Here is a 26704-nt window from a genome sequence, read left to right as displayed (position 1 = left end):
ATCAGCAGCATTAATCACAATAGCCAAAAGGTGGAAGCAAAAGCTAGAGGCAAAAGTTTCTACCTCTGGGGAACCGAGAGGGGTAGGAGTGAGCCAGGAAGAGCTGTCTTTCCTCATACACCATTGACCTTTCTTTTAACCATACAGATATATTATTTTCATCAAGGTTTAAAGAAATTATCATTATCTCAAAACAACAGGAAAATGTTTTAGGACATTGTGAAAGAGAAAAAAACAAGAACATTGAAAACCCTATATACGAGATGTGACCAAAATTGTACTCACAAGCAAATTCATTCCTTAAATGTTTTCATTATTAAACAAGAAAAAAAAAATAGAACATTCATCTGAAGGAAGTGGAAAGAAAATGACAACGAAAATATGAAAAAGAGGCAGAAATACATAAAGATAAAAGCAGAAAGTAATCGATTATAAAAGACTACTGATAAATTTGAGCTCTTTGGGAAAAACAGTGAAATATTAAAATGTCTGAAAACTATAATCAAGGAAAAAACAATAACCCAAATAAACAATCAACAGTCCCTAAAAGGGAAGTAACCACACATACAGATGTGGTAGCCACATATTTCTAAAATGTGAAACTCTGGATGAAATGAGTGGTTCTCCAGAAATTAAAATTATCTTGAGAAGAAACAGGAAACCCGAACAGGTGGATGACCCCAAAAGAATATATTTAAAAGACAGACCCAACCTGGGTCTGAGAGACCCAGATGGTTTGATGAAGAGTCCTTTCATTTCTGCCCTAAAATAGTCACACAACTACCTAAAGAATTTATCTTAGTTTTGTGATTTACTTTCTAAACTTTTAAATATTTTATCCATTGGGAACATATTTTAATTTAAGGAATGAATGGGGTGAGAATCCCTTGTGTCTGCTGATTCTGGTTTCCCCACATCCTCATGGGCGAGTGCCACTCAGACACCAGCCCAGGTGTCTGCATCCTCCTGAGTGGAAGTCACCTGAGCCATCACATCACCCATTTCACATATGGCCCACAAAGGGTCTCCACCGTGACACTCTGAGATAGAAGACTCCAGACTATCATTTTTATAATCTCTCCCATCAACATCTTGCCTGCCTACATATTAGAGGAAAGGTATCATTAACGTTTAAGAATATCAAATTCCAAACACACAAAATCTCTATAGCCAAGAACTCAATTGCACACCCATGTCCACGGCAGCATTATTCACAATAGCCAAAAGGTGGAAACAACCCAAGTGTCCACTGACAGATGAATGGATAAACAAAATGTGATATATACATATAATGGAATATTATTCGGCCTTAAAAAGGAAGGGAATTCTGACACACGCTACAACATGGATGAACCTTGAAGACATTATGCTAAGTGAAATAAGCCAGTCACAAAAGGATAAATATTGTATGATTTCACTCATAGGGGGCACCTGAAACCAAGCACAAAGAGGTTAAAAAACCTTCCCCGCTAGAAGAAGTTAGCAAAAACTCTGAGATAAGCTTTGCTAACTGCAGCTGTGCATATTCAGTGTAATCAACTGTTGTTTAAAACCAACCAGGTCTTTCTGTCCCTCCTTAATACATGAGTGAGCTGTCCTTCCCAGGAAGTCAAGGTCCAGACATCAAGCTTCAGCCTCACAAGGCCAAACACAGGCTGAAAATGAAAACTAATCAGAAAAGTCCAGACAGTCAAGGGAAAGAAATTCAGTCTTCAAGGCCAAGCGCAAGCTGGTGGGAAGGTGCCAGCCAGCACGTCCACGTGCTCCCCCTCCCCTACCTAAAACCCCAGCACATGCTCTCCCTCGCAACCTTTAAAACCCCTTGCCTCCCATCTTTCCGGGAGATGGGACAAATTTGAGAGCTCTCATCTTCCTGCTGACATCACCCGAAATAAAAACTCTTTCCTTGCCATAAGCCTGGTGTTCCAGTTTTTATTTGGACCCTCTTGTGTGGTTGGTAAAAAACCTGGGTATGTATCCAGTAACATACCCAGAAGAGGCAAATTCATATAGACAGAAAGTAGAATGGTGGTTTCCAAGGGCTGGGGGAAGAGGGGATGGGAGTTATCTAATCGGTATAGAGTTTCAGTTTTACAAGATGAAAAGAGTTCTAGAGATTAGTTGCACAACGTGAACGTATTTAACACTTTTACTAAACTGTACACTTAAAAATGGTTAAAATGGCAAATTTTATATTTTGGCACAATCAAAAAACCGACAACTGGATAATCTGCATGTCACAAGATTTAGGGAGCTGAGCATCACCCCCCCACCCCACTCCGCCCACCCCCTGCCCCACCCCAACGTCCCCACTCGAGGCGCGCGCCACAGCTGCCCACCCCAGCATCCTCCAGGACAGGCCCGCGTGGCGGGGGGAAGGCAAAGGGGAGCGGGTATAGGGGGATGTGGGGGTGGAAGAGGTTACACCACACCTCGCGGCCCCTGCTCCAGCCTCTGAGGAAAGGCCCGTCTGTGCCCGAGTCAGCCTCCAAGTGTGCTTTAATTTGGTTTCTTAATAGTCTGGTGACCAGCGAGTCTCTGCTTTCTCCGCACCCCCAACCCATTTTACGTGTAGCATTTACTATTTTTGAGCAAATGTAAGAGTTGTGCAACCGTCACCACAATCCCGCTTTAGAACATTTCCATCACCCCACTTAGCCTAAGCCGCAGCAGCCTCATCTGTAAATGGACACACATGAGCCTAGCAAGGAACAGTCCACCAGCAAATTTTACCTATTACTATTACACCCGTGGACGACCTCCTTCTAGATTACTATCTTGCCCCACCCCTGTAGTAGGTGCCAGCTCCCGGGCGCCCGGGCGCCCAGCTCCGGATGGGGCGGGGCCATGGGCCGCGGTCTGGAAGGCTCCGCCCACGCCTCACGGCCCCAGATCGCGGAATCGGGCCTCTGTCGGCGCCCTGGCTGCGGCGGGCGGCGGGCGGCGGGCGGCGCCGCTCCGGGCTGGATTGGTGACGCCTGGGCGCTGCGGGCGCCTGCGCAGTGGGGAGGGCCGCGCGCGGAGGGGCTGCGGGAGATCCCCCGGAGCGGGCCGGAGCGTGGGCGCGGCTGCTGGACGCCGAGAGCCGCTGGACCCGGACGGCCGCACCATGGCGGAGGACGAGCTGGAGGCGCTGCGGAAGCAGAGGCTGGCGGAGCTGCAGGCCAAGCATGGGGTGAGCGCGCCCGCCGGGCCTGTCCCTGCCGGGCGCCGCCCTCGCCCGAGGTGGAGGGCGCGGCCCCAGGCGGAGGCTCCGGGCGCCGCGGCCCGAGGACCCCCCGGCGGCCCCGGCCCTCCCCGGTCGCGGGGGGCGCGCGGCGGCCAGCCGACCACGTGCCGCCACGGGCGGTCGGGCGCCGGCCTGTGCCGGGCGGGGGTCGGCAGCCGAATGCCCAGCCCCTCGGGCTCTCCGGACCCTTAGCGTTCGGATCTAGCCCGCTTCCACTACTGTTCCAGCCGAACTGTCTGGAATTCAGTTGTTTTGACCCAAGGGGTCGGCGTTTCTTGAGGGTCTGCTGTGTGCCGGGCGCTGAGGGTGCAGGGGGAGCATCCGCTCTTTAACGGGTTGGCAGCCCCGGGAGGAGCCAGACGCTGACTGCTAATCCCGTAGACAAAATGCCCGAGTCCTGACTACACTCCACCCTAAAGAGAAGAGCAGTGACGGGTTAGGACCGAGCGGGATGGCCTCGAAGGAAGAGCGGTTGAATCATCAGCGTTCATACCCAAGCACATTTTATTTTCCAGATTTATTCTATTTTAAAATACGGTATCCTAGTACAGATGCTCCCCTCCCTAACGTATTCTAAAACCCTCTATTAGATTGTGACTTGAGAAGCTTATCAAAACATTGTAGTTAAGTGGAAAACTATCCCATTAACTTCTGTGAGGCCCCGCTTTTATTTATTTGGTAATAATTTGGTCTCTATCACTGTAGGAGCCAATTAAGTATGGAAACACAATAGAATAGTTCCTGTTTTTTTCTTCGGTGAAATTACCCAACTGAAAGATGAAATTATTTTTTCAGGATCCTAGCGATGCAGCACAACAGGAAGCAAAGCACAGGTATGGGCTGGAGCTCTGCCCTTTTCTGAAGGGTTTTCTCACCAAACGGTTTTTTTACTTGGGTTATTTTAATAGATGTGTGGATCTTAAAGTTTTTCCCATCATTGCGATTTGTCCTTAAATCGCTAGGGTATCTTGGTCATTAATTTGTTAATGAAATAAACGTGTGGAGCCCCTCAGCACTCACTGCCTTGTATTGCAGTTACTGGTTGATGTTCGCTTCTCTGCTAAACTGTGATTACCTTACAATAAGCATAATAATAGGACTATCTCATACGCACGTTTTGAGGATTTCATGGAAACAGTGCCTCACGTCTAGTAAGTGCTCAATAAATACTGTTAACTTTTTATTTTAGCCCAGCACGTGGCAGAGCACCTCACACTTGGCAGGTTAATTGAATGATACCTGATTACCCCATCATGCTACCTGTTTTTCTAATTGATTAAAAATATAAAATTTACCATCTTAACCATCTTTAAGTGTATAGTTCAGTTGTGTTAACTATATTCTTGTTGTGCAACAGATCTCTAGAACTTTTTCATCTTGCAAAACTGAAACTATGCCTATTGAACAACAACTCCTTTTCCCCTCCCCCACCACGCTACCTTTAACTCATTCATTCATCAAGTATTGATTGAGCACCAGCTGTAGGTCAGGCACTGAGCATTGCTGGGTCTACAGAAAGAGGCAAGGCAGAGAAGGTTCCTGCCCATATGTGGCTTATGTGAGTGGGAGAAGACAGACGGTAAGCACCTGAGATAGTGCTAAGAAGAAAATAAAACTACTACACAAATTTCATTGGTTCTAAGGTATACATTTTTTCACATATGAACATATCTGAAATTGGGTGTGTCTCCTTGCACGCTCTTGCCCTGGATTCTTCTAGACAGGATTTACTTTTGCTTCTGCCATCACTTGGGTACATTTCTAACTTGAGACCGTAAAATTAAATTCTCTGGCTGGGGCTCCCCGGTCTCTTCACCCCTGTAGTGTGAATTCAGACAGCAAGCCTGCAAGACTGAAGCTTATTTTATTTATTTATTTTTTTTTTGAGGAAGACCAGTCCTGAGCTAACATCCGATGCCAATCCTCTTCTTTTTGCTGAGGAAGACAGGCCCTGGGCTAATATCCGTGCCCATCTTCCTCTACTTTATATGGGATGCCGCCACAGCATGGCTTAACAAGCAGTACGTCGGTGCGCGCCGGGGATCCGATCCGAACCGGCGAACCCGGGGCCACCGTTCGCTGCAGCCACAGCGGAGCGCACGCACTTAACCGCTTGCACCACCAGGCCGCCCTGAGACTGAAGCTTGACGTTCACATTCTCAGAGGAGCTTTTTTCCTCCTCCACGTGGGGCCAAGGTTGATGCACGCAGGCTTTCTTGCTGTCCCTTTCTGCAGGGAGCGTTTCTTTCTTGTTCACCTTGTACTGAGGATGTTGCTCTTCGTGCCCCAGCCTTGAGTGGGGGTCTCCCATTAACACCTCATTTAGGGTGTTTTTTCATTCCTAGAGATACATGAAACTAGGTTGCATCTTATAATCGATGGCATCTTAGACTCAGTGAACGTAGTAACAGTAGTTCATGGCAGGGTTGAAGTACGCAGGAGCAATGAAGAATGGCCTGTGGAAGTAGGCTTCAAGCCATGTTCCATGAGCCCTAGGGCTCCTCAGGTGGGGTGGTTAGTGAGCACAGCCAGCTCCAGCTCCCCTCTCATTCAGCCAAAGAATCTCTGCTTCTGTCTGTGTTGTGTATTAAGTTCCTTGAAGGACTTCATTTGAAAAAAAAATTTATCTGCTGCTTAAAAAAAAAGTTTGAAACCACGGTCCTATCAATATGAACCAGTTCCTACTTGGATAGGTAGGAAGATGCAAGGATAGTTGCAGAGTTATAACTTCACTTCCCCTCCCCATCCAAAAAATAGAACTGAGAGTCTTGAGACATGGGATGTGGTTCTAGCTTGGCCACGATATCTGTGTCCCCTTAACAGAGCCTCCCTGGGTCTCAGCTGCTTCATCTCTGAGAAGATTACACAGATTAATCACTTGGTCCTTCTAATTGCCTGAAATCTCACTACAAATTTCTGGCACCTCTCACACTAGGTACTTAATAAATGCTGGTAAATGTGGTTGAACTGAAACTCCACCCTGAATTATGAAAATGTAAAGTTTTACCTGTCAACCCGGTGGGTTTACACCCACATAATCTAAAACTGGCTTTGAGGGCAAGAGTGGACTCTTCGGTTTACTGTAGCTGCTGCCATCCACACAGCACCTACTCTAGTGCAGTCTTATGTACTGCAGGCTTCCATCTTGAGAAACGTATTGAGTGAGTTACATTTTGTATGTTCAGTAGGAATGCTGACAGCTTAGTTCTAATTTTGCTTGACCTGTTTTTGTTGTAGGGAAGCAGAAATGAGAAACAGTATCTTAGCCCAAGTTCTGGATCAGTCAGCTCGGGCCCGGTGTAAGCATCTTCAGTTTCCTTTTAAGTTATTTCCATAAAATTGGCTTGAGTTAGTTGAATAGGGAGATATTTATGAAATTATTGCTGTCTCCAGATTGAATATTTGTGTAACCTAAAGACACTTGAGATACAGATTATTTGTAAGTGTGAAGTTTATAAACCTAAATAAATGTACTTAAATCATTATTAAAAGTACCAGCTCGGCTCTCTCTTACCCAGGAGATGATCTTCAAGTGCATATTAGGTAAAATGTATAGGAAAGAACTCTTAAGTCAATCACAAAATGTTGCTGGTAGTTGATGTGGGGTGATAGGGGCTTAGGGGTTTATTGTAGTCTCTGTTTTAATGTATGCTCATCACTTTTTATAATAAAATGTGGAAAGAAAACCATGGAGAAACAAAATGAGCCAATCGGAATGAACTAGTGTCTTCTGTGTTGTAACTTGAAGCCCAGCTTAAAGAGGCAGCTTTAAAATGCGTCACCATGATTATATATGTGTAGTAATATATCAATCTGCTTTCCAGAGGGCAGTCATATATGTAAAGAAAAAGAAAAGCAAGGACTTAGAATCTGAGGGCCCAAGTTTAATCTTGGCTGTGCCACTACTTCTGTGTGGCCTTGAGATTGATGTCGCTGAACTGTAGTTTCCTCATTGTTAAGAGGGATAACAGTACCATCTGCCCTGCCTACCTCGCTAGTCTCAAGACAAAATAAGTCCGTGAAGTGCTTTGGAAATGTCGGTGCATAGTTTTAAGGTATAACAAGTGCATTGAGTTTTGACTCCTTTTAATGTGTATATATGTATTTTTTTCTTTTCAGTAAGTAACTTAGCACTTGTAAAGCCTGAAAAAACTAAAGCAGTAGAGAATTACCTTATACAGATGGCAAGATATGGACAACTAAGTGGGAAGGTAAGCTTGGACTGCCTTGAGGCAGTTTTACGTAATGTTACCTACTTTATCAAAACTTATCTTCAAAAGTCTGCTTCATCTTCCGGTTACAGAATTCTTGTTGACTATTTCAGTGAAGTGATTGTTCAACAAGAGAATGAGTAGTTGTATCTACTATCCTAAAAGATAACTAATGGCCTTTCCTAAAGTCCTCTGCTGCTGTCTTGTCCTGACGTTGCTATGGAACCTTCTTGGTGTCTGTGTGACCCAATGATTGTAGCGTCAGCTAGCTTAAACTGCTTCTACACTGGAAACAAGGTTTGTCAGTAGTACCAATTAAAATACTACCCGTGTAGATAGAAGTTAAGCATGTTTTGCGAGTGAGGAGGTGCTAAGATGCCCCAGTTATGTGTGTTGCTATAATGCCGTGATGGGTATATTCTGGCAAGCCTGACCTTCCTTCAAGATCCAGAAGAGCCCCACCCGCACTGGGCAGCCCTCTGCTGCCACCACAGCCTGCAGGGATCAGTCCTGGCCTGAACCCCTTACCCTAAGCCCGTGTGTGGAAGGTACGACGACTGGCCCGTCTTTTTTGAGTGACTTATCTCCTGCACTTAAGCGTCTCAAGGACAGAGGCCGGTGTGTGTCTGTCCTTGACACTTAACACAGTGGTGTAGGTGGTTGTCACTGGCTGCTAGTGGTGATAAAGGTGTTCTTAATTATCTGTTAACTTTGGATTTTTCTGAGGAAGCTAATTTATGGATACTTTTTCCCCTCCTCAAAGGAGGACTGGCAGAGCAGATTTTATTTGGAACTAAACCAGTAGTTATAACCAGTAGTTTCAACCCCTGTCCACCTCTCCTTCCCCACTGACCTCTATCCCATACCCCTGAGAGACTAAAACAGTTCGGTCTGTTGAGGGCAACACTTTGTTTTAAAAAAGTACTGTTTTTCTTTCTGGTTATCCTAGGTATCAGAACAAGGTTTAATAGAAATCCTTGAAAAAGTAAGCCAGCAAACAGAAAAGAAAACAACAGTTAAAGTAAGTTTCTACAGATGCACAATGCAAAAGAAAAAGATTGCTATTTTAAATAAGTGTTGAATATACACCTACTGTATCAAAACAGGTTTCCGCCCATCGACATTTTCATTTTGTAACACGGAAGTTTGGGGAGGAAGGCTGCATATATTGAGGGGTCTGATTTTTTTTGATTTGGCAGGGGTTTTTTTGATGTCATAATAGTTTATAACATTGTGGGATTCCAGTTGTACATTATTATTTGTCAGTCACCATATAAATGCACTCCTTCACCCCTTGTGCCCACCCCCCAATTCCCTTCGAGGGGTGTAAATTTTAAGGCTCGTCTCTTGACGTTCCCCCCCTTAGATCTAGAACACAGAGTTGTTTCAAAGACAGACAAAAATATATAGTATGTAGACATTTTTCTTCTCAGAAAATTGAGTTATGCTTTATTAAACATGTTATGACACTCATTTAATTTTCCCCCTAGTTCAGCAGAAGAAAAGTAATGGACTCTGATGAAGATGACGATTATTGAATTTAAGATGTTTAGAGACTGGAACTTAATGGAACCATTCTAGGATAGATAATATTTGGGAGAAGTTGAGATTTGATTGATGTTTACTTTGTTTATTGTCTATATGCCTTTTAAAAAAATAAACTTGTTATGCAAAATGAAACAATTTGGGCAAAGTTGTTTTAGTACCATAGCTGAATGAACAGAAGATCTGCTTTTTGAATTTGTTCCTTTCCTACCAAAAGCTTTTACATGTGTAGCAGCATGAATATACCCTTTCTAATTGTCACATTAGTGTTAGGTGGGAAAATGGCCTTAGCAGAAACAGAAGCTGCTCGAGCACTCTTCAGTAAGAGGAAAACAGCGTCCAGTAACGTCATGGGAGGTAAAACCCATGGACTAAGCTGAATCAGCTCCAGTATTAAACGTCTCATATTTCCAAGACATAGGCTCTGAAAGCACGTAAGCTATTTTTCTTCCTGCAGATAGTACTTATATTTAATGTAAGAAAATTCCTAGCTTTAGTTTCACTTATAATCTGCTTTTCAAAAGCAGTGAGACTAAATTATCTAACAACTATTACCCCTATCCAAAACTACCTCTATAATAGAGTGGTACTTGAATTGAAAAATATTACCAAAATAACTGGGACATACTAGTAATAATACTTCAACAATAATAAACATGTTTGTAAGAGAAATGACTTCTAATGATTAAAATCCAGTTAAGATTGTTTAGCAGTTAAACATTTGGGTAGAAATAGCCTGGGTTCTTCACTGATCAAGTTGCAGGTAACTTAAGCAAATGTCATCTTATGTTGTGCTTCACTCCCACTAGGTTACAGTAACCTTTGCTCATACGTGTAAGTCATGAACTTCTCTCTCCAGTGAGCTGTGTCGTGTGCCCTCTAGATGTCAGTCCTGAGACCCAGCTAGGAGGACGGTCATAAGGTTAATGAGGGGGACAGGATTAGCAGCAGCACAGCGACGGGAAATGAGGTTTACAGTCGCAGTCTCCGCGTTAGCTAGCACACTGCTGACAAACATGTAAACTGTATGTGAGATTTTACTATATTTGAGACTTACAATTTGTAACTGTGGTCAATGAAGGAAGTCAGTATTGAAATAAGTGTCTTGCATTCCTGAGAAAACAAATGAGTAAGAACATCAGAACGTTAAAAACATGCAGAATTTTTTAAAGGAACAGAATAAATAGTCAAAAGTAAAATTCGGTCAAGGATTTTTAAAAAAAACCCAATTACAGGTAAATTTTGCTTTGGGACTCATTTACATAAAAATGCTGGAGGGAAAGGAGACAGTTTCAGCCCGTTTTGTTACATGCTGTCTCTGGCAGAATAACCACTGTCCTAATGGCACCTACTGATGTGAATGTGTTTCAAGATTGTCAAATCCTGTCCTTCAAAGCCACTTGAGAATGGAAAGTGGTTCTGTATGGGAGATAGAAGTTCTTGAAGGCAACAAGGGGGTGGTGTACATTTGGGTCTAGGGAGTGGGGAGTGGTTACTCTAAACTTTCTCATTTAACTCAGTGAACTGACAATACTTTGAATTCAAAACACTCTCACACAAAATAGAAATTTGGGCATTACCAGTTTCTGAATTGTCAAGTCAAGTTTAGTTTGGGGTTTTTTTTACTTTATTATTTTTTTTATTTTTGAGTTTTAAGCGGGGAAAGCAATTGGAGAAAAACACAGGTGTTTAAAAATAATCGAGGTAATCACTTCAGATGACTCACACTGCTGATTACCAGAATAGCTCAAGAAGAAACTTCTCTGGTAAGATGGACAGTCCCATTCACGGTATTTATATCTCTAGATGAAGGGCACACTGCACTGGAAACTGCCAATTCAGATGACACTGCCAGTTGGGCTTTGGCCCCAGTTCTGATATTTCAAGCAAATTGGTCCCCTTATTTCTCTAAACCTGTTTCCTCATTTGACAATTCTACCAGCCAGGGCAAATGTTAGAATTAAATAGGGGTATAAGTGAAAGTTTTCAAAATTATACTGCACCACCCAAAAAATTAAGTGGTATCAAATGTATATATTTGCATCTTGGAAATGGCTGTGCTGATAAACTGTATAGGCTATGGTTTCTTAATTAGGATGGTAGAGAACCACAGCAACTTAAGTCGATAAGGTTATTTAGTTTAAAAGTGGGGTAAAGGAGAAAAAATAAATCAGAACAAAGAAATTCGCAAAGCAACAGTGTTCATTTCCTGTTTGGGCTAAGAAGCTGTATTATATTCATTTTTTGTTCTGAGTTTAAAAGAAATGAAAACATTTTTGTGGGCCCTAGGCACCATGCCTCAAGTCAGCCGTAGTCAGGCAGATGGATAATAATCTGCTCCCAATAATCCAGTTTACATGTTTCAGTCACACATCTACAACTGAAAAATAAAATGTATGTCCACCCAATTGGGGAAGATTTTTCCATACACAAAGCGCACGTTTATAGCAGAGGCTGAGAAACCCATATATCATCTCCACAGCAAAACATGAATTAAAAAAGCGTACCATGACACACTCAAGAATCATAAAGTTTACTGTTTCTTTTCCATCATTTGGCACATATCCAAGGCACATTAGAAAATTAGAAATCATAAATTACTTTGTAGAAAAATAATCAGCCCCTCCCTTCTATAATACACAAGTTATTTCCAAGAACATGCACAAAACCATTTCCCTATTACAAAGGTCTTTGAAAATGTACTCAAGGTAAACCCATGTTTGCAGCTCCGAGACCAATTAATAACATAAAAAAATAAGTGTAATCTGTAGAAGTTTATAAAAAGGAATGAATGGCAATAAATTCTAACTTAAAGTAACTTTGACCTGGTTTGTGCTGTAAGTTTTGAATCTGAATCAAAAGACTAAGATGTGCCAAATCTACTCTCTAGTTCAGTAACCATCCGTCAGGTGTGACATTTAAGGGAGGTTCTTAACGGAAAGGGATGTTTCTAGAGACGCTGCTGCAAGTGCGTATGTGCGGTGATCAAATATCTGTACTCTGTTGGAAGAAAAATTATACCAAACTTGTCCCACATACATAATGTAGAACAGGTTATACAGTGTCCTTTTCACTAAAATGAACATCAGAATGGCATTTAGGCATCTTTGGGTTCAAATGTTGCTTTGCAAAGGAACATTTTCCAGGTCCCGTTTTCTTCATGCAAATGTGGCATTCCTGCCCAGCCTCCACGGAAACATGAAACCTGAACTGCTGCTCTCTCCAGCTTATCCCAGATGGAGGAATTCTTTCAGCTTGTGGTTTGCTAATTTACACACATCACAGAGGTTTAGCACCTATCAGTAGGAGGAGGTCAGAATCTGGTGATGAAACCTCTCACTCTAACCAGGGAACCCTAATACTTCAGGAAACATACACCCCAGTCTTAAGGATCTGGACACCACTGGAATTTTTGTCCATTCCAAGTGTATTTATTAACTTTGAAGAGGAAAGAGATGGTAGTAGTTTTTTGTTGTTGCATTCTTCCCCTTAGCCACAGAAAAGCTTTCAGGAACCTGCTTCTCTCTCAAGCCAAAGTACATTTAGTTCTAAGCTGTCTTCATGCCCAGCATCTTCTTGTTGAGGACTCACTGCTTGGCAGCGAATTTAACAATTCCTTATTCCTGTTAAGACTGGGAAATACTAGCCTCGTGGGGAGTAGCAGGGCTGCCAGCAGTCTCTGGGCCCTTGGCTACAACTGCATCGTCGACAGTGTGTCTGCGGAGCATTCGCCTGTTCCCAGGAGCAGTCTGTTTCAGTCCAGGCCTCTGGGGCTGCTCACCACCTCCTTTGTCAGCAGTCTGAGATCTGCTCTGGTCTGGCAGGTTATCCTGTTCCCGTGTGACTCTTTGCCTCCCTGGCTGAAGAAAGGGTACAATTCAAACAGTTCACGTTTGCACTGTGCTTTAAACCACTGCCACACGTTAACAGCCACCCTTGAGTGCTTATACGTGTCCCTGTGCTCAGTGCTTCCGGGCATAATTTCCACTCTGCCATCCCTGTGGGCATAGTAGGATGTGTGTACTCCAAATGTCAGACAAAACGCAAATGCTTCACGTTTGCACATTTAATCTTTACAACTCTAACGTGTGTGCTATTGTTGCGCCCATTTTACAGCTGAGGAAACAGGTTGAGCAAAGTCAAGCAACCTGCCTGGAGTCCCACAGCTAGCAAGGGAAAAGCTGAACCCAGGCAGATTTCAGAGTTGGTGGGTTTCCCACCCAACAGCAGGTCTATGAGCAAAGTCATGAAAGAGGAAATAGGAAATCAAAATTAGTCATGTTTACAAGAGTCACTTTAATGCTCTAAAACAAAGATTTAGAACTTCAGTATATTTGTTTCAACAAGCCTATGCCATACATGCTATGAATTCCATTTCTCATCAATAGTCGTAGGTCAAGCAGCAATAAGAAAAGTCCTGTTTCTGAGAAGAGGCACCTGAGAACGTAGAGCAGGCTTCTTTTATAACAGTGATTAGAGAGTGCTTTAGGAAGACGGCCACCGACAGCGCTGTCTATATGAGCAACTCTATACCACATTCGGAGTTTTTACCCACCTATATACAAACTTGTTTTCTTCCTTACATAAGTGGTTCACATATTAGTGAATTTGCTTAGATAGTGACATTTGAGACAGTTCACACAGTGTGTGTACACACCATGAATTGCGTCTTTCCATGTGTACAACTATTTTCCACTTTTCCTCACTTTCTCAGCTCAGAAATGTATTGTTAAATATAACAATAAATGAGGTCTATACTTGACCCTCCCACTAAAGAACTCATTTTAATTATTATTAACTCTTACAGTGAAGGGAATCATGACATAAGCAATGTGTTTAGGTTAGAAAAGCCAGGCTTTAAAAAAATACGATTATAAGCCAGTGTAGTAACTCACCTCATGCAACGAACCTTCAGTAAGATTGGGGGCACTTCTATCTCTGGCCATAATCTCCCTTGAAGTCATTCCCCTGAAACCCAAAGCAAACTAAAATAAACGTTTGGGATAGTGGGGATAGCAAGGCACTGGCTGGCCACGAGGTGGCAGCGCTCGCGGAGTGCAGGCTTGTCTACAGCCCTTTCAGAAAAGCTGCATATCCGACTCCAGCTGGAGGTCAAGGGAGGCTCGAAAGCACAGAAATCAGCTCGAAGTTGATACTCACTTAAACTGACCAACTGAGGGGACACAGTAAAACTGCCTAGGAAAAGGTTCTTCTGGTAGATCATACATTTTTGAGTTCCCTGTAGATGAAAGGATAAACATCTGAAAACTTCCAAAATAGTTGAAGAATTGTTTTCAAATTACAGCATAGACGCAACCTCTCAATTTTCTTACTTTAACAAAATTTATAAAATTAAGCACTGCATTTGCTTAAAGAAGCATATTCGTAGACAACTATTTATTACTGTATGAACCCCCATGAAAAAGAAAGATAAATCCTCAATACACTGATATTCCCCAGCCAACTACGGTGAGACAGCCTCAGGATTATCCAGGCATGTGAGTGGGTTTGTTCACACTGCATTGCAAACTCATATCGTAATTTAAAAAAAAAAATGAGTAGAACAAGGACCTCCTCTAAACTATAACAACTTTTAAAAAAAGAAGAAAATACTTCAGCCCCACCCGGTTGGCAACTGCCATTATAATTACCATCAACTTCTGCGCACCTGCAAATTAAAAAAAAAAATCTTGAAAGGTCCGTTTTACCCCGGATGTCCAGGAAATGCTTAGAAAATGGCCTGGCTTTGGAACATGAGGCATGAAAGAAACTACCCAAGGTTGGTCCTCCTCTCCAGTTGGTGAGGGAGGCCCGAACCTTCAAGGTCACGCTGAGAGTCTCCACCTGACTTCCTCAGGAAGCATCACATCAACCAGAAAACCAGTGTCAAAAAAAGCTGATGAATTAGGATGTCACATACATTTCTTTGGTGCCTACATTCCACCCACAGTCATGATTACAATTACATTTCACATCTACAATTAAATGAAACCAGCACCTACTCATGAACTTCCAAATAAACCCAAGTTGAAAATTACAGAAAGGATGTAAGTTCTTACATTTTTTCCTGATCTTAACAGTAACGTATTCCTGGTGGTCTGTTTTGCCATCATCATCTAACGTGGCCACACAGCTTGGTACGACCTGAAGTAATTCCATTATTTTTGAATTCTACAATTTGAAAGGGAAAAGGTAACAGGTAATTGCCTGTTTTTGATCTGTCACTATTGATGTGGCTGGCACAAAAGCTAAGAAGTAATTACACACAACACTTGGAAGCCATAAAGCCTAGTGGTTAGGACAGCCTGGCCCTGCCCTCTCCTGGGTACTCTGGGCCGGGAATTGGACTGCTCTGCAGCCGGGCTGACAATAACAGGATCTATTATCGTAGAGTTACCATGAGGTTATGGAGGGCCTGGTGCATAGGAAGTACTCAATAAAAGACATTCATCATTATCATTTGAGACAGTGCTAAGTTGAAAGTTTAAAATATTTCAATTCTGTTAAGAAATGTCACTGAAAATTAATAAGCCTATGAGTAGGCCAGATTTATGGTGACTCTAACATGACAGTAGTGTCATTTAACAGCCTACCAGTTGTCTACCCAGAGTAGAAAACTAGATATTCATCATGAACACAGGAACAGTAAAGAGCTACCTTCTCCTCAGAAGACTTCCTCCCCACTTCTCCATGGCAAACATGAACAGCAGTGGGGAGAGGGGTAAATTCACGATTCTCCCTACAGAACTGAAGGACTTTCAAAGCCACCAACTGAACGACCTTTCTCCATTGTGCTGAGACCTCAGGTGTACCCCACCGCAGGCAGGGAGGGCGAACAGAGACCACAGGTGCACCCCACCGCAGGCAGGGAGGGCGAACAGAGACCACAGGTGCACCCCACTGCAGGCAGAGAGGGCGAACAGAGACCACAGGTGCACCCCACCGCAGGCAGGGAGGGTGAACGGAACTCAGCCTGCTGCTTCCTGTGAGGCCCTGATTGCAAGTCAGAGGGCCAGACCAGGGCGCTGACACCCGCACTTGGGGGAGCACCTCTGCTCAGCCCTTGAAAGCGACCCCTGAAACACCGGCTCCCGGAGCAAGCCCCCTCTGCCAGGCAACCAAGGACCAGGTATTGAGCCACACCGGCTGACTGCCGGCACACCACGTCAGCCCGGCATAACGACTCAAAGGTCCAGCTCTTGCTATTTCAGATCTGCCTTAAATACAGGGAATCCAGAGGGAGCTGTGAGGGCCTTGGGATGCCCTCCACTCCTAAGCGCTCCCACTCACCCGCTCAGCACAGTCTAAGGCCGTGCACTGCCTCTTGTTCAACACCTGAACCGATGCTCCGTGAAGCAGAAGCAGCTCCACCACCAAGACGTGCTTCTCGATCACAGCCTCGTGCAGCGCCGTGTTGCCCTTGTTGTTAGAAACGTTAAGGGAGGCCCCGTGCTGGAAGGAGGAACAGTACAGTCAATAGCAACGCAGCACCCAGGGGACGAAACGCCCATCACGGACTCGGGTCAGCAGCTCCTGGGCTGTGGGCCTTACCTGCAGCAACAGTGCCGCGACTTCGTGGTGGCCACTGGAACAGGCGTAAATGAGGGGTGTGTTTCCACTTATATCCTTTTTATTGGGTTTTGCATTAGAATCTAATAAATACTTCACCACCTAGGCCAGAGCAGAAAAATTTCAACCTTAATTAAAATTGGCAGGGAGAAATCCTCTAACTTGATATTCTTTTGACATTTCTCTAAGTTCACTTAGAAGGCTCTTTAGACACGTCTGCTCCTCGGGAGAAAGCAGACCAACTGAAGGGGCGGATTAACATTTGCTGAGGGTCTGCTCCGTGCCAGACAAGTCCTGGGCCCTGCGTTTCATTTCATCATTAGATCTGTCCCATGGAGAGCTGGAGTTACGACTCCAGTGTTACAGATTAGGGGACTGACGCTTGAAGCACTCTGCTAGGTGTTATGAGAGAGACGGAAGACTTGAAATATGGTTCCTGTCTCAAAGCTCACAGCAGAACTAATAAGGGAAAATTTTAAAAAATAGATAATTTTCAAAAAGAAATGTGATTTAAAAAAAGTCAATTAGGGCCGGCCCCATGGCTTAGCGGTTAAGTGTGCACGCTCGGCTGCTGGTGGCCCGGGTTCGGATCCCGGGCACGCACCAATGTACTGCTTCTCAGGCCATGCTGAGGCCGCGTCCCACGTACAACAACTAGAAGGATGTGCAGCTGTGACATACAACTATCTACTGGGGCTTTGAGGGAAAAATAAATAAATAAAATTAAAAAAAAAAAAAGTCAATCATTCCACAATTATCTCTTGAACCTCCTCTATAGGGCCACAGTCCACTTTATAAAGTACTAAACTGTTTGGCACAGACCAAGAGGAATGTAAAGGTGCTAAGACGTGGGTAGAGCCCTCGACGACTAACACTCGAGCACCAGAGACGGCTCCTGGTGGGGTCAGAATCAGGATGACAGCCTCTGTGCCACCCAGGTGTGCACTGGAGTGGAAGAGGGGATGGCCCCACCCCCAGAAGCACCAGAGTTCTGTGTTGTGTTGCTGAGCGGTCCTGCATCACAGAATCTCAGGGCTGAGAGAAAGGACCTGTGCCATCCACTGGGCCAGCTGCCAACCCTGCCCCTCGGCAGAATTCCCACCAAAGGAGGTTCTAACCAAAGCAAGCACCCTGCACACGCTGCCCAAGAGACAGAACCCATACCTGGAAGTGGCCCTTCTGGCAGGCCAGGTGGAGTGGGACGGCTTGGTTCACGTTTCTGGCACCCGGACTGGCACCATGCTTCAACAGGAGGGGGACGAGCTCTGCCCGACCGTGCAGGGCAGCAACGTGCAGTGGGGAGGAGCCCTCCTGGTTGGTCACATTTACACCAAGCCCACTGGCAGGAATCTTTGCCAGCTTCTAGTAAGTGCAAAATGGAGACAGAAATGTCAATAGTATTTAAGAAACCAGGCTGAAGAAATCGAAGCCATATACCCCCCACAGCCCCTGTGCAAAATCTGGGATCGCAGTGGGATCCAGAATCAGGCTGTCCCCAGGTGAATTCCTACTACTTTAGAAAGGTGTGATATACCAAAGGATTAACTTCCGTTTTCAAGAAAGCAAGCCCCCTAAAATGATACCCTTTACGCCAAGGCAATTCAAGTGGGAACAGAAAGTCTGTTCAACAGATGGAACAACTGAATACCCACATACGGAAAACTGCACATCAACCCTCATCTCACACCAAACACAGAAATTAAGAATGTATCACAGACCTCAAAAACCTGTAAAAGCTACAAATGTAAACCTCTTGAAGCAAACACAGGAGAAAATCTGCAACACTGGGATAAGCAAAGATTTCTTAGATAAGACACAAGATGCGAAAACCATAAAAGAACAGTTTGATAAACTGGACTTAATAAAAATTTTAAATGTTTGCTCTTTGAAAGAAACAATTACGAAAATGAAAAGGCAAGTCACAGAAAGGGAGAAAATGTTTGCAATATGTGTCTCTGGCAAAGGACTTGTACCAACCAGAATGTCAAAATACAAAAAACTCTGATAACTCAATTAGACAATCCAATTTTTTTTTTTAAATCAGCAAAAGATTTGAAAAAAAATATTTGAAAAGACTTTTCATAAAAGGAGGCCAGAGGAATGGTCGGTCACAGAGCACATAAAATAACATCTTTAGTTATCAGGGAAGTGCAGATCAAAATCAGGAATGACAAAAGCAAAGCGTCAGAACACAGATGGGTGGTTGCCAGGGGTTAACTACACAGGGGCAGGAGAAACTATCGGGACGATGCAGACATCCTGCGTTTTGATGGTGCTGGTGGTCACACGGCCACGTGTTCATGGCCGCATCAAACTGTTTGCTACTTATCTCCATAGTTCACTTTCATTTTTATCATGAAACTACCTTATTATTCACAGTAGTTTTAAAATCAATCATGCCAATATAAGAATAATCAGTCATTAAAATGGCAAATAAAACTGACATAAACGATATAACTAAAAACAAACATTAAATTGTGATGTTGAATCACACATTTTGATAGTGAAATTAATATGTCAATGTTTTATGTGACTGATCAAGGACTAAAACTTTAATTCTCTAGTTCGCTTTTTGATAATTAAAAATGTTATCTCTTAGAAAAACTATATTTTAAATTAAGAGTGATTTACCTCAAAAATCAAAAATAAACACATGAAGAAGTAGGGAGAAAAAAACACAATGAAATACCATTGCACACTTACCAGAATGGCCAAAATTAAAGCCAAAATGGCTAAAGTCAAGAGGCTGTGGGGCACTCAGACCTCTCACACGGCCCGTGGGAACGGAAATGCTCCAAGCACTCGGGGAAGCCGGCAGTGTCTCATCAAGTTAGATGTATACTTACTGTATAATCCAGCAATTACAGCCCTAGGTATTTACCCAAGTAAACATACATTTATACAAAGACTCGTCCACAAATGTTCACAGCAGCTTTCTTCACAAAGCCAAAAACAGGAAACTACGCCACTGCCCATCAACAGGTGATTAGAAAAACCAATCACGGTATATTCAACAAAATACCACCCAGCAGTAAAAAGAAATGAATTACTGATCCACGTGGATCTCAAAAACATTCTGCTGAGTGAAGGAAGCCAGACTCAAGAGTGTGTACTGTGTGGTTCCATTCACATAAAACTCTAGAAAGTGCCAAGAGAAGGCAGAACAGCGGCTGCCTGGGACAGGGACAGAGGGAGGAAGGCAAGAGCTCCAAAGCAGCACAAGGAAGCTCCTGGAGGTGATGCAGACGTTCCACGTCGTGACTGTGGTGATGGCTTCGTGGGTTTATGCCTCTGTACAAACTCACCAAATTCTACACTTTAAAGTATGTAAATTGTACTTCAATAAAGATTTAAAGAAACAAACTCTAGGAGCCAGCCCGGTGGCGCAGTGGTTAAGTGCGCGTGCTCTGCTTTGGTGGCCCGGGGTTCACAGGTTCAGATCCTGGGCACGCACGAACGCACCGCTTGTCAAGCCTGCTGTGGTGGCATCCCATATAAAGTAGAGGAAGAACAGGGCCAATTTTCCTCAGCAAAAAGAGGAGGATTGGCATCGGATGTTAGCTCAGGGCTAATCTTCCTCACACACACACAAAAAAAACCTCTAAATACACCAGTGAGCTAGAAAAGGATGGGCTTCTAGGGCCGGCCCCGTGGCTTAGTGGTTAAGTGCGCGCGCTCTGCTGCTGGCAGCCCGGGTTCGGATCCCGGGCGCGCACCGACGCACCGCTTCTCTGGCCATGCTGAGGCCACGTCCCACGTACAGCAACTACAAGGATGTGCGGTTATGACATACAACTATCTACTGGGCTTTGGGGGGAAGAAAATAAATAAATAAAATCTTTAAAAAAAAAAAAGAAAAGGATGGGCTTAAAGGGAGAGTTTTAATTTAATCACAGACATGAAGACATTTCATTTTGTTTCTTTTTGAGAAATTAGAAAAAGAGAAAAAGAAAAGAGGTTTTCAAAGAACAGGAAACCTAAGGTTTTACCCAATAAATTCAACAGTTATTTTAACGTGTAATTCAGTTTCTTGTTACAACTAATGAACTCTCAGGTGGGGAAGAACAGAGTGTAGGAAACTGACAGAAAGAACAATAACAGAGATGCGTCTAGCCACACAGTCACGGACCGGGCCTGAAGGCTTTGTTTCTCCACAAGGTATCCTCTGAAACATCATCTGCCTTTTTAATCCCTATTTTTCACAGCAGCCCACTTAAGGGAAATCATTTTTTAGACGCTACATGTCCACCAGCATGGGGACAGAAAAAAGGTTGTACATCCCCAGTGTACTTAGTACCCGGCAGCTGAAAATGTGAATGAAAATTTTAGTCATTTCAATATCCTTGGGTTAGAGTAACCATGTGAAGCTTTTAAATAAGGTAGTATTATCTTGCAGTACAAAGGACACCACCACTGTGTCTGTTTTGTAAAGTCAAATTAATTTTCTTAGTATGGGACACACACCGAGTTCAACAGCTAGCACATGAGTGCACACTATGTACACAATGCCATGTTAACAGCTCACAAGAAAATGAAACACTTAGGTACACACTTAAGAAAACATGGACAGGATCTGTACCCTGAAAATCACAAAAGGATGAAGAAATCAAAGAAGACCTAAACATCTGGAGAGATATACCATGTTCATGAAGACTCAACATAGTAAAGATGTTATTTCTCCCCAAATTGATCTACAGTTTTAATGCAATTCCTATCAAAACCCTAACAAGGTCTTTTGTAGACAGAGACAAGCTTATTCTAAAATTTATATGGAAAGGCACAGGCCTTAGCATAGCTAAAACAATTTTGGAAAAAGAGGAATAAAGTGGAAGGAATCAGTCTACCAAATTTCAGGACTGACTATGTAGCTACAATAATCAAGACAGTGTGGCACTGGTGGAGGGAGACACAGATCAATGGGACAGAACAGAGAGCCCAGACATGGACCCACATCATACCTAGTCAACAGGTGCAAAAGCAAGTCAGCGCGGGAAGGATGGCTTTTCAACAAATGGTGCTGGAGCACGTGGACACCCACGGGCAAAAAAGAACCTCAACCTAAGTCTCATATACTGTACAAAAATTAACTCAAACTGGATCACAGACTTAACTGTAAACTATAAAATTATAAAACTTTTAGGAGAAAATATTTGGAATCTAGGGTTAAGCAAGGAGTTCTTAGACTTGACACCAAAAGCATGATCCATAAAAGGAAAAATTGATAAACTAGACTTCTAAATTAAAAACTTGCTCTGTGATGGGCCCAGTCCCGTGGCCAAGTGGTTAAAGTTCTGCGCGCTCCACTTTGGCAGCCAGGGTTCGTGGGTTTGGATCCTGGGTGTGGACCTACTCCACTGACCAGCCATGCTGTGGCAGTGTCCCACATACAAAAAAATAGAGGAAGATTGGCACAGATGTGAGCTCAGGGCAAATCTTTCTCAGCAAAAAAAAAAAACAAAAAACACTTGCTCTCTGAAAAGCCATGTGAAGAAGCTACAGGCAAGCTACAGACTAAAAGAAAATATCTGACAAAGAACTAGAATCTAAAATATATAAAGAACTCTCAAACCTCAACAGTAAAGAAAAAAACAAACCAATAAGGAAAAGGGGCAAAGGAAATGAACAGGCATTTCACTGAAGAGCATAGACAGATGGCAAATAAGCACATGAAAAGATGTTCAACATCATAACCCATTAGGGTAATGCAAATTACAACTACAATGAGATAGCGCTACACACCTATCAGAATGGCTAATATAAAAAATCGTGACAACACCAAATGCTGGTGAGGATGTGGAGAAATTGGTTCACTCATACATTGCTGGTGGGAATGTAAAATGGTGCAGCCACTCAGGAAAAAGTTTGTCAGTTCCTTATAGGATTACCATGTCATTACCACACGATTCAGCAGTTGCATTCCTGGGCATTTATCTTAGAGAAATGAAAACTTATGTTCTCACAAAAACCTGTACACTAATGTACCTATCTATTTTATATGTAAGGGCCGGCCCAGTGGCTTAGTGGTTAGGTGCGCGTGCTCCGCTACTGGCGGCCCGGGTTCAGATCCCAGGCGCACACAGACACACCGCTTCTCTGGCCATGCTGAGGCCGCGTCCCACATACAGCAACTAGAAGGATGTGCAACTATGACATCTAACTATCTACTGGGGCTTGGGGGTGGGGGGGAAGGAGGAGGATTGGCAATAGATGTTAGCTCAGAGCCGGTCTTCCTCAGCAAAAAGAGGAGGATTAGCATGGATGTTAGCTCAGGGCTGATCTTCTTCACGAAAAAAAAAAAAAATTTATATGTAATATCCTAAAACCACAAACAACCCCCATCTCCTTCAACAGGTAAATGGTTTAACAAACAGTGGTACCTACACCATGGCCTACTACTCAACAATAAAGGAATGAACTGTCGATTACATGCAGCAACTTGGAATCATGCTGAGTGAGCAAAGGCAATCCCAAGAGGTTCTATGCTTATGATTCCATTTATAGAAAATGTAATGAGATGAAATGACAAAGTGACAGAAATGGAGAACGGATCAGTAGGTCCCTGGGGTCAGGGATGGTGGGGTGGGGGTGACAGTGAGAGAGGTGGTGTGGTTATAAAAGGGCAACATGAGAGGTTCTTCTTGTGGTAAGCAAACTGTTCTGTGCCTTGAATGTGGTGGCGGATACACAAAGCTACATGTGATAAAACTGGATAGAACTAAACACACACACACACACACGCACGCACGCAAATGAGCACAAGTCAAAGTGGTGAAAGCTACATACGACAGATGGATTGTATCCATGTTGATATCCTGGTTGGGATCTTGTGCTGTGGTTTTGCAGGCTGTTACCACTGGGGGAAACTATGTAAAGGGCACAGGGGATCCTCTGTACTTGGAGGGAGGGTCCTCCCGCAGAGGGTATACCAATGTGAGGTAAGGCAGTGGCATGGATCTCGCATGCCGCCTGCATGGGGACTGCAGCCATGTGGACAGCAACCCTGTGCACATCTGTTCCTAAGCTCCTACCTTGTGACTGAGGGGCCCAGAGAACAGCTGAGACACTGAGCCCGTGTGCACGTCCTTGCTCACTGCCCTGCCCGTTCAGAGCGGAGGCAGCCCAAGCCAGATCCTGTACTAGCGTACGCTTCTCTCCACCCTGAGCTAACTGATCTCCACCACATCTCAGAGGAAACCACTGCCAGCCACTCAGGAATGAGCTGGCTGAGAGGCAGACAACTTTCCTAAGTGGAAAAAAAGTATCTGCCCACCCCCCCGCACCCCCACCCACAGAAGCAAAGCCAAACCTTTTGAGCTGGAGCACATTTGGGGCACTGGCACAAGGGATGACAAAGTTCAAGATCCGCGGCACTGACAGCATCCTCCACCTCATCCAGGTCCTCCTCGGTCCACTCCAGAAGGTAACGCACCTGGTGAGGGGCAGGAAGGAGAAACAAGGGACCAAAACTCAGCCTTGGCTCCTTTCCCAGCGAGAGTATCTTCAACATACACCCTCCACTGTTCCCAGGGCAGGGCCTACACTTCCTCAACCACCCAAGTAACTTCTACATGACAGCTGCTCCCTCACGAAGATTCCAGGGCACACCTGTGCTAAACCTTTCCTAAGTCCTTTTAATGGTGACACAGAGGGATTAAGCTGCCACTTCTGCAACTTGTGTTAGAGATTCTTTTCTTCTCAGAAAGGGGCAGGGCGGTGCCGTGTCAGGGCAAAAGCTTTAAACCCTGGTCCTGGAGCATTTCGTGAGCACCTCCTCGTACACGATCTAATTGTACGCTTTCAACAAGCAGTCCCTCCTCACCTGGGAGAGAGGTCAACAACTCATTCAAGGCCATACCACAGTCAGTGGGGGTCGGAACCTGAACAGGGGCTCTCTGACTCCATGCCAGTGTGCTTTCCACTGTCATGCACTAGCCCACAGGTGAGAGCACTGGAAAGACCCCCAACAGGTCAAATTTATGTTCTAGTAAAGACTAGTTCCTAGGATATTAAACTTGAGAAAAGAAAACAATATAAATACATTTGTAGGCCTGGTTCTAAGCACTAAGGAAGTCAGTGTATGTTCCAGGAAGACCCCCTTCGACCCCAAACTTCTTTCCTCCAGATCCCTTCCACACTCCCGATCACAGACACTCCTCAGGCTGGAAACACCAAAGCCCTCACCTAGCAGGCTAGCTGGGGCAGACAGAGGGCGGGTCCTCGTGACGAGAGGAACAAGATCGGGGGCGGGGGGCAGGTGGCCTCACACAGGGACTTGGAGGCTGTCAAGTGTGTAGATTAGTTGGATGGAGACTCCAGGGCACTGGGCAGTTTGTCCCTGCTCACCTCCTTCACGAGTGGCCTCAGCCCCCTCACCGGCCCAGAGAAGGAAGAGCAGGTGTGTCAGAACACAGAGACAGTCGTAATCTCTTCTCCACACAGGCTCTGCCACTGGCTCACACCATGGCTCGTAGGGTGCCCAAAGAAGTCCTCCTTTCCTTCTCCCAAAAAACACTGGGTCCTCCTGCGGCTGGTCTCACGCAGGAGCAACACAACATCAGCCAGATACAGACACTCGTGTCCCGGCCCCCGAGGAACTGTGTGGATGAAGAGTGGCCTCCTGGGCAAAGGCCAGGACACTTGTAACTGCATTCAGACTCTTGATACCCCACAGGCGGTTATGACAGGTCCCAGTCATCTGTCCACCACCTCAAACTCAACATCAGCGAAAAGCAGTCCCAAAACACACACCATGCGAAGCTCTCCTGTAACATGGTTTATTCAGAACTCCTAATTTGGTAAGCCCTTAATTACTCCTCCTTTTAAAGTGGAAAACGGAACAAATTCCTTTCAGGAAGCTGGCTGAAGGCAAGCCAGGGAAAAGTGCCCACGGGAATCTCACAAAGGCTGTCTCCACTCCCCAGGGATTGCATCACGGATGGTCCCTGTCACCCGACAGTGAGGGTTAAGATACCTTCCCTCCAGCCAGGACATCCTCTCCACGTGCCAACCCAGAGTAGCCAGCACCATCTCATCGAGACACCTGCTTGTGACTCCTTGGGGCCCCAAGCCTCAGACCTCGGCCTCCTGGCCCAGGGGTCACAGCCGTCCAGAACTTCTACAGGGCCACACAAACGCCCTCTGGGCTCTGCCTGCACCTCCTCCGCCGCCTCCTCACCCCCACCGCTGTCTGCTCATCTTGCCCCCTGCTGGTGGGCCCGGGCTCTGAGCCCACACTCTGTGCCCCTGGACATGGGCTGGTCTTCTTGCCAACATCTCACCACCCTCCTGGAATACAAATGTCTGAAAGGCGAGGACCTGCTCACAATGCAGCTTTCTGTCCACCTGTCCATTACTTGTAGGGAAAACAAGAACGTGTCATTACCAGTTATTTACGACGTGCCCCTTCTACGTGAGAGGGAACAAAATCCACACAGCTCCCACGTCAACTGGGGACAAGACACAGGTGTGGCTGTTTTAACCCAAGAGCAAGCTTTTTTAAATGCCCTTCTAAACACTCACCATTTCTAGATCTCCATCAGCTACTGCTCTTAAAAGTTTTTCTACCTTAATAAAAGGAAAAAGAATGTTAGAAAAATTATTTTAATACAAAATAAAATAGAAATAATAAAAACAACATTCTGAAAGCCTAGTAGCTTTCATTTGTCTCTTGATCTGTGGAGGTTTAACAAATCATCCAGTCCCTTTCAAACATATCCCTAAAACTGTCAGACAGGACACCCCAGGAGGGTGCTGGTGTGCACTGAACCATCACCATTTAAGGTCTATAAAATGACGCTGCTGTTTATGTGGTAAGGTGCAATGATGGTCACCTTGAAGCACAAGTGCTCCCCAAGAAGCCAGCCACCCTTTAGAATGACGTATCTTCAGCTCTCCTTATCCACTGGCTGAGGGCACACCAGGGGGACACCCCTCCCAAGAATGAGTCCAGGTCTCAGTTAGAATTGGAGTGCATCTCTTGGCTTTCTTTGCTGTGCTTTTGCATCAAGCTAAGCTTACTGGGCCCTCCAAGAGCAGGTCAGGGCTTGGGGGTGGCAGGGGAGGGGGGCCCTGGGTGGAGTCAGTGAGGGTTCCCCATCCACAGGAACAGGCAAAGGAACCGTGGCCCATCCATGCAACAGCCTGCTCTGTA

General features: G+C 44.6%; 2 protein-coding genes across 5 annotated transcripts in view; one reads left to right on the top strand and one right to left on the bottom strand.

The window, feature by feature from the left end:
• Positions 1–2992: 2992 nt before the first annotated feature.
• Positions 2993–9123, top strand: PDCD5 (programmed cell death 5). Its single transcript, XM_087421858.1, has 6 exons — positions 2993–3175; positions 4025–4062; positions 6467–6528; positions 7349–7440; positions 8390–8461; positions 8931–9123. The coding sequence occupies exons 1-6, from the start codon at positions 3110–3112 to the stop codon at positions 8976–8978; spliced, it is 378 nt and encodes a 125-aa protein (XP_087277984.1). The 5' UTR covers positions 2993–3109; the 3' UTR covers positions 8979–9123.
• Positions 9124–11502: 2379 nt separating this feature from the next.
• ANKRD27 (ankyrin repeat domain 27) overlaps positions 11503–26704 on the bottom strand; it is a 48925-nt gene continuing 33723 nt past the window's right edge. For 3 of the 4 annotated variants that reach the window (XM_004439788.3, XM_014794860.2, XM_087421857.1), the window contains 9 exons: positions 26074–26118; positions 23861–23983; positions 17719–17916; positions 16537–16656; positions 16276–16437; positions 15045–15156; positions 14146–14224; positions 13881–13953; positions 11503–12845 (listed from right to left, as the gene is read on the bottom strand). In XM_004439788.3, coding sequence (XP_004439845.1) covers positions 12612–12845; positions 13881–13953; positions 14146–14224; positions 15045–15156; positions 16276–16437; positions 16537–16656; positions 17719–17916; positions 23861–23983; positions 26074–26118 — 1146 coding nt within the window. In that variant the 3' untranslated portion in view covers positions 11503–12611. The other variant, XM_087421856.1, reaches the window with a different exon arrangement.

This window comes from Ceratotherium simum, chromosome 33, assembly GCF_057802395.1.
Source record: "Ceratotherium simum simum isolate JZ-2026a chromosome 33, ASM5780239v1, whole genome shotgun sequence".
Taxonomy (NCBI): domain Eukaryota; kingdom Metazoa; phylum Chordata; class Mammalia; order Perissodactyla; family Rhinocerotidae; genus Ceratotherium; species Ceratotherium simum.
This window is presented reverse-complemented; position numbering and strand designations above follow the sequence as displayed.